Here is a 15,629-nt window from a genome sequence, read left to right as displayed (position 1 = left end):
GTTCTGAGGGCACCATTTGTGTAGGCCCCAGGCTTTGAGCCTTCTGGCCTATGGGATCATTCCTTCATGGCCTAGTGGAATTTTAATCTATCCAAGCTGTATAAACACTATATATTACATATGCACATCAGCAATAGCAATGTTTTATCTTCATTACATACACTTTTTTCCAAGGCATTGAGCAAACAAACCAGCATTCTGTGCCTATACACCGCCCGCATATTTTATTATCATTATTATTTCGGAATCAACCGAGGCTGTGCTTCTACACCATATGTTTGTGCACTTTGCTTTAATGCCTGAGGTACATCAAAGAAATTCCACCTACCATTCCGACCCGTTACCGTTTCCCATTCCTTTATTGCAAATAATTCATCGGGCGTAATCCATAACTTTGTGTGTGATGTAATCCTCTGTATTGTGTTGAATTTTGTGCACCCATGATGTTTACGGGCTTTCTCCTAGCATTATAGAATTGTTGATACCTTTTGTGTGTGCACATGCAGTGAGAAAGCCTTTTTGAGTATGAAGGGAAAATGGTGCTCGTAAACTGAGTCAAATGAAGTGTGTGTGACAGACAGACAAAGGAAGTGTTTGAGTGAGTGTGCAGGAGCTCTTCAGGTGGAGAGGAGTGAGCCGAAAGATGAAGGGCGTTATGAGTGCGTTGCCACGAATACTCTCGGCACCCGATTCTCTGCACCTGCTGATCTGTTTGTACGAGGTACGATCTAGATAACTGAAGTTATGAGTTCACAGAGGCAATATATATCAGTGAGGATTAACCACTGTGTAGATAACTGGCACAGGTACTTTCAATTGCACCTGTATTAAACCTCAAAAAGCGAATAAAAAGTTAAGAAGATGAAGATGAATGACTTTCAAAGTAACCTCTGTGTTGTTAACCATCAGAGGACATTATTATGTCTATTGATGATATTATTGAAGACTGTGAACATATTTTGCTATTGTATAGCTTGTTTGGTTGGTATATGATGTACTCAGAGCAACAATGGGTATGCTTGGAGTTGCTGATGCTTGACTGTATCGATTATGGATCAGGGTTAAGGATCAAAAATAAGTTCTTATTTTTTACAGAGTAGTTTGTTTGCCATTGTGTAGCACGAATGTTTTCATTGTTGTGGTAGTGGTAGTCATGTTGGATGATAGGCAAAGCTCACAAACATTATAGCGACAACGTATCTGCAAGTTAACCACATGCAACGAACTAGAGAATTCGCACTTGATCCCCGAGTGCTGGCTGAAAAAGGATGCAGATGCTGTCACAATACACTGTAAATGAGTGGCATGGTAATAATTAGAATCAGTACAGCACGTGAGTCAGGATTTAGGGAAACAAGCACCCAACCCAAGTGAGTGTCGGAGTGGGTGTCTTTGTATGTTTTAGCATCGCTTGACAGCTTGATTGACCGGCACCCATTATTCCTTCTGCACAGTGACTGCATCACTCCTCTCCCCCTTATCCAAGATGCTTCTAAAAGGCAGAGTTCAAGACATAACTGTCAGCAAGAGGGCAAGGTGGCCTTGCTCGAGACTGTGTCTCCGCTTGATTTATAGGGGATCGGTGGCTTTCCGCCCGGAATCTTTGTTTCTGATATTGCTTAGGCCTTGTTCATGTGCCACAGGCTCACGTGGACAGTCAACTACAAGCCAGAAGTGTGTCGAGTGGCTCCAGCGCCACTCTTCGGAATATGTCGAAATATGACCCTGGGTACATGGAGGAATCATCATTGTCATGGGACTTTGTGGAAACGAGAGCAGAGAGAAAAAGCCTTCACGAAGCCACATCCTCTCGGATCAATGTGCAAACTATGGTTCCGTGCATTTTGGCAGCTCAGGTAGCTCGAAGTTGCAAGATGAGTTGTGAATTGTGCACCTGTGAAAATGCTCTTGGGCACCATCATAGTGACGTGCAAATAGCGATGGAGATGTTTTACTTTTTTTTATATAATGAGACCATAAACTCGAATGAAGGTATTTATTATTTTCTGGTGAGATTGCTGCATCTCTTGATGACTTGTGACAATAGTCATAGATGCCGCATACAATTGGTGTAATAGAACCAAATAGGAAGGAAAATAATGCCCCCCTACCCACCAAAAAAGGCAAACGATCAGAGCTTCAGACGAAAACTGCAATGGAATCTCGCCAAGCATGAACTTGTCCAACTCATCCAACATGGCGCGCATATGCATAAACTAGCCATCATGACGTCACATCATGAAAATATCTACAAGTCAAAAACCGCGTTATAAGCTAGAATTACACGTGTCTCAAACAAGTTACTTTTTGGGATAAAAAATATAATCGAGCTGTTGCTTGTTGGATTTGGTGTTGCAGGTTATTTGGCTGTTGTAATACGCCAAATGTAAGAGAGGAAATGATCTGGAGATGTATTGTTTTATTTTATTAAAAGATTCACGGTATTATGTTGGATTGACCATTATTGGTCATTCGGTGTTTGCTTTCGTCCTTGGGTCATACTTCAATCATAAAACGACTTGAGGTAATCGCAGAATTGATCACTGAATTACGAGGGTGGGTATCATCATTGGCACGCGTGCTGTGTCACAGAGGTGTTTCATCAGGTTCCTTGTGAGGGAGAACATCAAAACAGCTGACATTCACAGAAGACTATGCTCATTATTTGGTGCTGTCTTTCACCTATACATATGCTTAAATGATGCAGAGAGTTCAAAAATGGTTTCAAATTGGTGAGCGCGATCTTGAGCCTTATCACATGCAACCAACTGCTGTCACTCAACACGAAATGTGTGGAACAGGGAATTTGGGAGAATCGCCGGATTACTGCACGGTAAATTGCATGTCAGTGATGGAAGTGTGGAAGCAATCATTCGTTTTCACTTGAAATTAAATATTCATTCATTCTCTCTTCCAATAGCCAAAACCCATATGTATAAAAAAAAAAAGGTCGGAGCAAGATGGGTACCGATCTCCTGGAATGTCACCAGGTGGAAAGACATTATTTATTGATGAATATTCTGACATTTTAGGAGACTTGGGTTAACAATTTCATACCAGTGTCAAAGCAAGCAAGCATGGAGTGGAGACATTCTGGTTCCCCACCACCAAACCACCAAAGCATTTCTTAAGTTCAGCCACCAGTCAGAAAGTTTACGGCAATAGTCAACACGAATGATGCTTACCACCAGGTAATCATGACCAATTTCCGTATGAGAATGCTCACCATCAAATTGCACATGTGATCACAATGACTCGAAACAAAGATGGGTGGTTGGGAAGTTCCAGATCATCTCAGATACAGCACGAACTTGTCACCTCGTCATATTATCTCTTTGGACCACAAAAGAAACATCTTGGTGTCGGTTACGAATGATGACCATGTCTATGCGCATGTCCTCGATTGACTGTGAATTACCCATCCAAAAATATTTATTTGAATATGGCATGAAGGTGCTAGCCTCCACATCATATAAGTGTGTACACATGATCGTTTTTCATGGACAATATAGACTTCTCTGTTTGTTCATTTTCTTGAATAAAAAGTCCATGTTAACCATGAGCTACATCGTACATCAACAAATGGGCTCATCATTTGGTGATCAAGTCAGATCGACAACGCTAAAACGTGGGGATATTGAAAAGCTCAGGAAATACAGGTTACACATCATAACAATTGACTACATTGCTTGGACACAAGTTAAAAGAGCTTTGAAACCAGTAATACGTGAAAAGATAATAAAAAGCAAAGACATTAAAACCAGACAAAGAAAACTTTGCATAAGCTATCATGTGAACAGACCTGGTTTCATGAAGGATATTTAGTGGTTGGGTGTATATATATATCAGGTTGTTAACTTTGCAAATGATGGGGTCACTCTTCTTGAAGTGTGGTTTCACATGACAGAGTGAGTGTGGGTTAACTCCTTTGTTATTCTGTTTTATTTATTTAATATTATCCTTGAATTTTTTTTTTCTACCAACCCAAACATTTCTTCCCTAATTTTTTCTCAAGCTATAAATATTAATTAATTTACTTATATTCTAATTTTATTTACATGTTTTTCAATTCACTTCTTCTTTCCTTCGTGGCTCCATCAACTCTCTCCCTCACTCCCACTATATGTTCCCTTGATTTATTCAAACTGTGCATTTTCAATTCTTGTTTACCATTCATTCATTCGTCAATTCATTCATCGATCACTCCTCATTCATTCTCCCCCTCATCCCTCAGATCTCCGTAAAGGTTGGTAGCTTGATGCCTGTGCCCCTATTCCCCATATGGCTTTTTGCTCTGCTGCGGAAAGAAATAGTAATGTCTTGATTGAAAACAATCGGGCAAATATGTCGATTTAATTGAATATCAATTTTGTAGTCGTTGCATTGTATCGGCATTGACAGTGATTCTAAAAGCCGCAATGAAATTTGACAAAGCAAGAACATTCCATTATTTATGAACAATAATTACCGTGCACAGCGAAAATGAATGCTGGCTAACCAGTGAAATTATTTCGGGAAAGCGAACAAATTAAAAATAAATTATAAATTACAGTACAATGACATTGTTAAAAGAATAGCACAGTCAATAAATCGACAAATATACATAAATAAAAATATACTCAAATTAAACTGAAGTATTTTTACAAATGTAATTACCAGACGTTTCAACAATGGAATTATTTACCAAAAGCCTGGAGCTGTTACACCTGCAGCAACCCATTCGATAATTACTGTCTGACGATCAAGAGGGTATTGATTTCAATCATTAATTATTATTGTCAAAAATTGTGATTTCTATAATTATTGACAATAACTTTAGAGGAAGAGCAAAAGAGCCCAACTATGCTGATTTTGTCTGCAAGTGCTTGTTTAATAAACGTGTGCGCAAAGGTGCAAGTGCTTGTCTGTGACTATCTGCATCTGCATATCTATTAGTGCTTGCTCTACTTATATCTGCATGTACATATCTGTGACTGCAAGCGTACAAGTGTTTGTCTGCATATATCTGCATGGACTCTGTCAATAATTGCATGATATTGCATGATATTGCATGATATTGCATGACATTGCATGTTTGTTGAGCATGGTTGCATTCACGGTACTTTCAACGTCACCGGCACTTTGCATGCTTCGCTTACTTCTCCCTCGAAAGCACGTACTTGTTAATATACCTCTATTTTTAATGGCTTGAAATTTTTCCATCTTTCTTTATGCCTGCATATCTGACTTCTTGGATGCTGACTTTTGAGAAACCCTGCACGTGTCAATTTGCATTTCCATCTGCCCTCTGTTATCCTCTTTCCTTTCGTGCATCTTTCTTCATATTCTTGTCTGGCTATATATATATTTTTTTCTGTCTTGTTAGAATGTAGTTTATTCTTTAAAACAGAAATATAGGAAAATGGCATTATTTATTTATTACTGTGCCTTTCAACCAACATGAAAGGGAAAGAATTTTGGAGGAGTGTAATAAAAGATGAAAGGAATCAAACATAACTCTCTAAGGATGATTGTGAGCTTGTGGGTTTGATGGAGAGAGAAACAGAGAGAATGTGAATGAATGAATGACTATGATTGGATGATTGTTTTGGCATATTTTACTCTTTATTTCTCTCCTGTTCTTGCTCCTGCCATCTGTTTGCGTTTTACCATCTTCCATACTCTCTCCATCCACAAGGAGAACGGGAAGGTTGGTGCATATTATTCCTTATTTCCCACCAATCATTCTCCTTTCACTTACTGGTTGACTCTCTCTTTATCTCTTTATCTCTTTCTTTTTCTTTCTTTCTTTCTCTTTTACTATCTTTTTACTCTTGCTAAAGGAGAAGGTATTGCATTTTGGTCCGTTTGTCTGTCTGTCTCTTTGTCTGTTTGTCCACACAGAATGTGTTGATGTAGGCCACAAATGCCACCTAATGGTAGCCGATAGTACACGGTCTCTTTTTTTTTTTCAACCGAGTACGTCTATAAAGTATGTCCAATTAGAATATGAGTATGTCTATAAAGTATGTACAATTAGAATGTGAGTTTGTCTATAAATTATGTAGAATTAGAATGTGAAAACATCTCTAAAGTATGTGCAAATAGAATGTGTAAACGTCTACAAAGTATGTAGAATTAGAATGTGAAAACATCTATAAAGTATGTACAACTAGAATTTGAGTATATCTAGAAAGTATGTACAATTAGAATGTGAAAACGTCTCTAAAGTATGTACAATTAGAATGTGAGTACATCTATAAAGTATGCACAATTAGAATGTGAAAATGTCTACAAAGTATGTACAATTAGAATGTGAAAACGTCCATAAAGTATGTACAATTAGAATGTGAAAACGTCGATAAGTTATGTAGAAATAGAATGTGAAACCATTTCTAAAGTATGTGCAAATAGAATGTGAAAACATCTCTAAAGTATGTGCAAATAGAATGTGAAAACGTCTACAAAGTATGTACAATTAGAATGTGAAAACGTCCATAAAGTATGTACAATTATAATGTGAAAACGTCCATACAGTATGTACAATTAGAATGTGAAAACGTCGATAAGTTATGTAGAAATAGAATGTGAAAACATCTCTAAAGTATGTGCAGTTATAATGTGAAAACATCTCTAAAGTATGTGCAGTTATAATGTGAAAACATCTCTAAAGTATGTGCAAATATAATGTGAAAACATCTCTAAAGTATGGGCAAATAGAATGTGAAAACGTCTACAAAGTATGTACAATTAGAATGTGAAAACGTCCATAAAGTATGTACAATTATAATGTGAAAACGTCCATACAGTATGTACAATTAGAATGTGAAAACGTCGATAAGTTATGTAGAAATAGAATGTGAAAACATCTCTAAAGTATGTGCAGTTATAATGTGAAAACATCTCTAAAGTATGTGCAAATATAATGTGAAAACATCTCTAAAGTATGGGCAAATAGAATGTGAAAACGTCTACAAAGTATGTACAATTAGAATGTGAAAACGTCCATAAAGTATGTACTATTAGAATGTGAAACCATCGATAAAGTATTTACAATTAGAATGTGAGTACATCTATAAAGTATGTACAATTAGAATGTGAGTATGCCTATAAAGTATGTGCAATTAGAATGTGAGCACGTCTATAAAATATGCACAATTTGAATGTGAGTACATCTATAAAGTATTATGATTAGAATGTGAAAACGTCCATAAAGTATGTACAACTTGAATTTGAGAACATCTATAAAGTATATACAATTTGAATGTGACTACGTCTATAAAGTATGTACAATTAGAATGCGAGTAAGTCTCTAAAAATATGCACTCCAAAACCACACAAAACAAGTCTGAGCGAGGGTATGCAATCTTCGATTGCTCGTTCTTGTTCTATTTTCTCTGTCTTTCTTTCTGTCTTTCTCTCTCTCTTGTATCCTTCCTAACTCTCACAATGCACCCATCAAATCATCCAACTCATTTGCAAAGAATGCACATAAGAATGTATATGAATGATTGGGTGTGCATGTTCATCACGTTCGCCTGTGAATCTATGCTGTGCACAGCAATATATGAATTGTGTGCTGTATTTTTATTTCTACTTTCCTTCTATACCGTTTCTTTCTTTCTCCTTGTTCGTATCAGGCTAAATTCTAATATCAGACGCTTGCTCTTCTCCAACGCAGTCATCCAGCTTGAGCAATTACTCTCCATAATAAGAAATAAGTTTGACTTATTCACTTGATTATGGCAGTTAAGTAATTATAAAACCCCTAGTTCCTTTAAAAGCAAAAAAAAAAAAAAGTCTTTTTCAAAAAGCAACTGAATAGAAAAACATTTTAATATTTCATCCCTGGTCACAAATGATTACTTAAATAAATAATCGATAGATGAAAACTATTTTACACTGAATGACACTTTAATATCTTTGCATCAAGTTGATAAGCTTCAGTTTTTTCCCCAAAAATAACACTCTTTCAAATGCAGACTTTTTTTATCAGTCTCGCATTGCATTGGACTTCATAAGGAGCTGGCAAGCTTCTTCTCAAGTCTGTTGTTGCATTTAATTCAATAAGTGTTTAACCTCCCTGAATAGTCTGTGAAGATAAGACTGTTTTCACACTACTTGCAGCATGAGACTGACAAACAGAGCCCACTTGTGACAACACTTTTGTGACATCTGCCTTACGGCCACTGCCTTTCACATCCAATTCAGTCAAGCAGTGTGGATAGGAGAATAACGGGGGGTTACGTAAGACTTCTCCATTCCTTATTGAAGTTACATTTTATTATTTTTGCATGATGCATTACACGTTGGTCGTAGTTAATTGCAATCTGGTTGTGCAATATTCTATTCCGCATGAGAGCACTCTGCACATGGAATTCTGCAGTGGACCTCTCCATATAATATGGCGGTTCCTTTTTAGGATACCAGACGCAGACTGTATTTATGCAAGCGTGAGAGAATCTTGCCACTGTGAGACATGACCTACAAAGCAGTATGACAATGACATGCTCAAGTATTATTTATTGCTGTACCAATCTGCACCCAGAATAGGAACAGTACCTCCAAACGGAGGTAAAATTTGTATACGCAGCAACATTTGGTATTATTTATTTCATTATATTTTTTACATGATTTTCCATTCACTTCCATTTAATGAATTCGATTTGCCTGCAGTGTTTCATTCACTGTAAATTATTACATACAATTCGTTGTTAAAGGTAGAACGAAACTTGTATTCGTATTTGACGTAGATGCCTTTTTGTCCTCCCAATGCGGTACACGAGTTGCTGCAAGAAAATCGTACAGGTCTCTTATTCCTATGTCTTCTTTGATCTCCTTCTTCCACTTAGTTGCCGTTATTATGCTGGAAGGAATTTTCTCACAATAAATGATATAATGAAAGCTGTTAGGAAGAAATAAATATAGCCATTAAGACGATATCTATCTCTATCTCTCTCGCTCAATCACTTCCTCTCTCTTCTTCATCTTGTTTATTGTTCTTCTTTGCCAAAAATGGTTGATTGGTCACCTGCATGCTTGCCTACCTTTTTACCTGCTTGTCTATGCCTGTTTTCTGAATGCAGTTGAGTGGATATTTGCATCGTTTGTTTTCGTGCAATATCCTACCTTGTTTTCAAACTTGTCAATTCTTGCATCTTGTGGTTGCTTGCTTTGATGTATCCACATTATATTTCAATGTAATGCATTTTCTTAGTTTTGTATCCTATGGAATTTATGTGCTCCTTTCTTTCCCTCACACTCTATCTTTCTGAGAACTTTATACCTAAGCTCCTTTCACCTTTTAAAAATCCATTTCCTTAACCTATCTGTACCTTATGGTACTTAGATGTAACATGCAATAATTGGTAGTATATTTCTGTCTCACTTTTGTCTTTCATTTGCTGTGCTCAAAATTACTTGTATCTGCAGATAATTGTGCCTTTTAAGCCGCACCATGCTGTGTGTGCTCTGTGCGTTGCAGTCCATTGATGTTCATAATATGCATAACCTGACTTTCGTTCACTTTTCCTATCTTGCCTCGCTGTGCCTTGCTCCAGATATTTATCGATGCAATGTCTACCATGTAATCCTGTTTTATGTTGTAATATGCTGTGCTGTATGGTGTCTGCTTCTTTGTGATTTTGCTGAGTTTGCAATTGTCGTTTGTGCGAGTTGATCAATAGCAGTAACCCACCTTTTAAGCAAATATGCTGGGGTAACCTGTGAATGCAAAGAGTCCTATTTTTGGCCTTTGTGAGGGAAAATTGTATCACAATTGCATGTCTCTGCCCATTAACTTTCTTGGTGTTACATCGATGATGCATATTTGCACAAAAGTGCAGAGACTTAAAAGGACAGTACATGTATGTATTTCCATGTGTAGATATGGTACGACAAGATTGGCCAGTGAAAGGGCACTTACCTTTGAGTTGGTCTCGTCTGGGTTAGATTCTCTGCCAAACCATACAATGTTGGAGTGTTGCTTTGCAGGCAGGGCGTTGCCTCACAAGTGTGCAATCACTCAGATGGAGCTTAAGATGGTGATCCATTTTGCTAGCATTAGTTACTGGATGTTAAAGATCCCATGATGTCTAAAGGGAAATGGGGGCAAGTGATAACCAGCACCTGAATGAATTCCAAAATCATGCATAAATCACCTTCTGTGAAACATCAGTCCCATCCAGCTGGAATGTGAAAGATGTGGGCCAAACTTCCCTCTTGGTTAACCCCCTCAATGGTGTGGGGTTTGTGTATATATATATATATATATATATATATATATATATATATGTATATATATATATATATATATATATATATATATATATGTATATATATATATATATATATATATATATATATATATATATATATATATGTATATATATATATATATATATATATGTATATATATATATATATATATATATATATATATATATATATATGTATATATATATATATATATATATATATATATATATATATATATATATATATATACATATATATATATATATATATATATATATATATATACATATATATATATATATATATATATATATATATATATATATATATATTATATATATATATATATATATATATCTATATATATATATAATATATATATATATATACAGTCACGTGAAAAAGTAAGTACACCCCATGTAAAGTTTAGACTTTTTCAACATATTTCAACATAGAGCTATTTGATCTTCATTTCAACAATATTGATAGATAAAGGTGATATAATATAACAAATATCATGAAACATTTACATTTTGTAGTCCATTCTATAATTTAAATAAACATAAATGCAAATTTCGCATGTGGAAAAAGTAAGTACACCCCTGGCTCTAATAGGTGGTGTTGCCCCCTTTGGCAGAAACAACCTCAAGTAGGCGTTTCTTATAACTGTCTACCAGTCTCTGACATCGACTGGGAGAAATTTTTGCCCACTCCTCCATGCAGAATTATTTCAGCTGTGCGATGTTTGAGGGGTTTCTTGCATGCACAGCTCGTTTCAAATCCCCACACAAAATCTCAATGGGATTTAGATCCGGGCTTTGACTTGGCCATTCCAGAACCCTCCATTTCTTTCTTTTCAGCCATTCCTTGGTGGATTTACTGGTATGTTTAGGGTCATTGTCATGTTGCAAGGTCTACCTTCGGTTGAGCTTCAAATTTCCGACAGATGGCCTCACATTATCCTCAAGCACCCTCTGGTACAATGAAGATTTCATAGTGGATTCCATGATGGTGAGCTGCCCAGGCTCTGATGCAGCAAAGCTGCCCCAAACCATAATATTTCCACCACCATGCTTTACAGTTGGTATCAGATTCTTGTGGTCAAACGCTGTCTGTGGTTTTCACCAAACATGTCTTCTGGTAATGTGGCCAAACAGCTCTACTCATCTGTCCAGAGCACATTGTTACAGAAGTGCTCGTCTTTGCCGAGGTGTTCATTGGCAAACTTTAGTCTTGTTCTGATGTTCTTTCTGGACAGCAAAGGTTTCCTCCTGGCACATCTCCCATGCAGATCAAATTTGTGCAGCCTCTTTCTAATGGTAGACTCGTGCACTTTGACATCAACAGTGGCAAGAGCTACCTGTAGGTCCCGTGATGACATTCTGGGGTTCTTAGAGACTTCTTTCAGCATCTTGCGGTCTGCTCTCGGGCTGAACTTGCTGGGGCGGCCTGGCCTGAACAAGTTGGCAGTTGTTTGGAGTCTTCTCCACTTGTAGATGATCTTCCGGACAGTCGAATGATTGATTTCAAATTGTTTGGAGATCTTTTTTTAAATCACTTCCCAGACTCGTAGGCGTCTATAACCTTCTTTCTGAAGGCATCAGAGAGCTCTTTTGATCTCGGCATGGTGACGCCGCACACTTCAACAACAAAGAGCAAACCAAACGAAATGTCTGAGGTTTAAATAAGACAGGTTCTTCCAAGATCCTCTCTAACGATGTTCTAATCATTTGCACCTGAGCTGGTGCACCTGATTGTAATTTTAGGTATTTGAAGTAGTGATAAATGTAGGGGTGTACTTACTTTTTCCACATGCGAAATTTGCATTTATGTTTATTTAAATTATACAATGGACTACAAAATCTAAATGTTTCATGATATTTGTTATATAATATCACCTTTATCTGTCAATATTGTTGAAATGAAGATCAAATAGCTGTATGTTGAAATATGTTCAAAAAGTCAAAACTTTACATGGGGTGTACTTACTTTTTCACGTGACTGTAATTATCCATTTGTAATTATCCATTATCCATTTGTAAGGATAGAGCATGGACAAACAGCCATATGTTAGCAACCACATCAAAGCTTTTGATGGGCATAATGGCATCCTCCTGCACTGAGGTTCCTTGTATAAGGGAAGTTGTATATAAGCAGCTTCAGGACCTATTCTCGAATCTACAAGCACTTTGGAAGTGATCCATGGTGTCACGCAAGTGACCCCAAGTGAATGTACCTATATTCTCACCGTTTCTTGCAATATAATCGTTGAATAATCTACATAAAACTAGTCAGGAGATGTGACTTACATTATAAACAATAACAAGTGTATTGGTAACAGAACTACCAGAAAATCCTTTTTCATTGTTACGATAGAATCTCGCTGATTGCAATTCCACGGATTGCAAAAGTGAATTAATTATTTGAAAGGTTCACACGGGAGGACAAAGTTTCATTAAGGCATCATTAGCAGAATAGAAGTGTGCAGACAGCCATTGCTAAAGAGGTTCGATCCTTTATGGATGTGATTGATAAAATGGGAAATTCCCTTTCAGTGAGGCGATCAATGACCTCTATTCACTGCATACCAAGAATGCTGCTGACAGAGCTGTGGTAGAAAGTGCTGTACAGCATATTAAAAACCTGGCTAAAAAAAATACTTATTTTGTGATGCATGAATTGGAAGAGTGGACAATATAATTGTCAGCTCCAATGAAGCTCCAAACATTTTTATTCTATTTTATCAAACCTTCTTGAAGAGATTTTCCCAAGACAAAACTGCAGCTGGTTTCCTTAAATAGTGCTCCCTATTGCAGGATGTACATCTGATGCCACTCTTATGATGGAAGATTTGATGAATTCAAAAAAAGAAAGAAATCAAACGCGTTCCCCATCCCTCTCGAAGCTCGTGAAGCATAGAGGGTGTACCACATGGCAAACTTTGTGTCATGCTTGGAGGTTTCAAACAGAACTCCTGACCAACCTAAAGTGAATAAACCATTCAATCAACTGCAGCAAGATATACTCATTCATTATCCATTTGCTCAACAGGTATTCCTCACATTATTGAAGGATCTGCTTCAATTTTCCTGCAGAACAGATAAGGTGTGGGGATGCATTCCTGACATATCTTCAAAGGGATGGCATTGAGCATTGATATATACTTCGCTTTGCAAGTGTAGTGGTGGCTATTATCCAGAAGTTCAATCTGAATATTTTTTCAAAAACCAATACCTAAGAAGAACTGGACAATACTGAATTGTGGATCATGTACCCCCTGCAGAAACCTGAGGGGGGGTGGGGGGGGGAGCAATGCATGCAAAGACTAGAGGGTGGAATACCAGAAAGGACTTTGTTGAAGAGAGAGAGGCCACAGACTTGTCTGGGATGGGAAAGTGATAGGCCCATAGACTGAGGCTCAGCGGGCAAGATTCCAATAATCTTGAAGGCCTTTATTTCCACGTTGTCGAGCTGAGCAAAGTGTGAGGCAGGGAGGTCAGCCCAGAGGGAAGAGCTGTCGTACTCCTTCAAGTTGTGGATGAAGGCCTTGTAGGTGAATTGGAGTTCAGGTGTGTGAAAGAAGGATTTTGTATGAGCGAGGTTGCCCAGTCGTTTGAAATGTGGTTTGCTGATATGATCATGGATCATGGCTGATAGTGAGACCCAGGAGTTTGAGTGACTGCAATTCCTCAAGAGGATTAAGAAAGTTGATGGGGGGAGGGGAGGTTGCCAGATGGTCCTTTCAGGGAGAGGGAAAGGGGGAGGGGATGGAGAGAGGGAACAGGGGCGGTGGGGATGGACGAGGAAGGGAGAAGGAGAGGGAGATACAGAGAGACAGAGTGTAAGATTTCTCAGGATTGAAAGACATTCCATGTGTTTGATGAGTTTGTGATTTTGTCAACATGTGAAAATAGGGAAGAGGCTGCAGTCTGCCTGTCTGAAGGATGAAGGATGTCATGCCAGAGGGTGGAGTCATCAGCAAATAGATAAAGGAGATTTCCAGAGGGTCCTAGAGATCATTAATGAAGATCAGAAATAGGACTGGGCTCAGAACACAGCAACATTTTGTAATTTTGGGAGTGGAGGAAATGCAGAGATGCTTGTTGGTACGATTGAGGAATAGGATGCAATATGAGGTGGTAAGGAGGCAAAGATGGCAGCAATTGGCAGCGATGTTGCGATGACTCATGGCTATTGCCTATTGCCTTCTTCATTGAAGCGATGACTTGCAATCAAAGGATATTCCAAGTCCACACAATTTTCTCTGTGACAATTTTCCACGCAACACAAATGCGGATAAGTCCAATTTATAAGTGGAACGAGTGAAGGCACCAAGTGCATGGAACGCGCAGAAATATTGAGTAAAACGAGCGGAATTAACAAGCAACAAGTGGAAATAACAGGAAGCAACGAGCAAAATTTAACGTCCAAATTATGATACGGTACCGGAGCGTGCATAAAAGCACTGAAAACAAAGGCAATTGATAATACACACACATGTCGGGAAAGACTGAGCTTGACTTGGCAACATGTAAACAATCACACGACACACTAATGTGCTCCTCGTAGGAGCTCCTTTGGTTGGAGCTCCGAGATCGTCTAATCTGACCCGTGGTTGTCTCACATCAATGCAAGGTATAAAACTGCTTGCTTTTTGTGGCTACGGCCCACATCTAATGAATGCTGGGAAAATGCCGACATTGCTTTTAGCTACCATTCACATCAAAACGATGCCAGCAAATTGGTGTTCAAATGCCAGCATTTTGCTGGAAGCTGGTGCGATGTGAATGGGGGTTTAGAGATGAAAGCTTTATGATTGACATGCCACACACCATAGTTTTGAGGAAAGTCCGATTTCGACAAATTTGAAATATGTTCCACTAATAGCTCTTTCATGAGCGTGGATTTTTGTATGACCAGCCCAAAAAAAAGGTTAACCTGTATTTTTGAGAACCAAAGTTTTTTTTTGTTTTTGTTTTTGAGAAAAAAATATTCTTTGAACAAAGGTTTAACCTGTATTGTTGAGAAAAAGTTTTGCTTTCTTTTTGAGAAAAATATTCTTAGAAAAAAGTTTAACTTCTATTTTTGAGTTTTTTTTCTTTTTGAGAAAAATATTCTTAGAAAAAAGTTTAACCTCTATTTTTGAGAGTTTTTTTTTTTTTTGAGATTTTTTTTTTTTTTTTTTTAAGGTTAACCTCTATTTTTGAGAGAAAAGTTTTTTCTTTTTGAGAAAAATATTGTCGTGTGAATACCCTCCGGTTAATACCAGGGCTCGAGAATGACCAGAACGGCTTTAACTGAGGCGACGACCAAATACGGATTTTGCTATCAACCGTGGGAGGAAGAAGTGAGGAGGAAGAGGCGGAAGCACGTATCTGTAACGCGGTATGAAC

The 15,629-nt window shown here is 37.6% G+C and overlaps 1 protein-coding gene across 1 annotated transcript in view; it reads left to right on the top strand.

Annotated features, from left to right (window-relative positions):
- The window catches only part of LOC137424305 (receptor-type tyrosine-protein phosphatase delta), a 413,851-nt gene that overhangs the window by 113,249 nt on the left and 284,973 nt on the right, over nt 1–15,629 (top strand). Inside the window, exons 8-9 of the mRNA XM_078772183.1 lie at nt 611–721; nt 4,235–4,246. Of these exons, the coding sequence (XP_078628309.1) occupies nt 611–721; nt 4,235–4,246 (123 nt within the window). The remainder of the gene's footprint in view (nt 1–610; nt 722–4,234; nt 4,247–15,629) is intronic.

The sequence above is a fragment of the Myxine glutinosa genome, chromosome 1 (genome assembly GCF_964187855.1).
Source record: "Myxine glutinosa chromosome 1, kmMyxGlut1.1, whole genome shotgun sequence".
In the NCBI taxonomy this organism is placed as follows: Eukaryota; Metazoa; Chordata; class Myxini; order Myxiniformes; family Myxinidae; genus Myxine; species Myxine glutinosa.
Note: the sequence above shows the minus strand (reverse complement) of the source record. Positions and strands in the feature narration are given on the sequence as shown.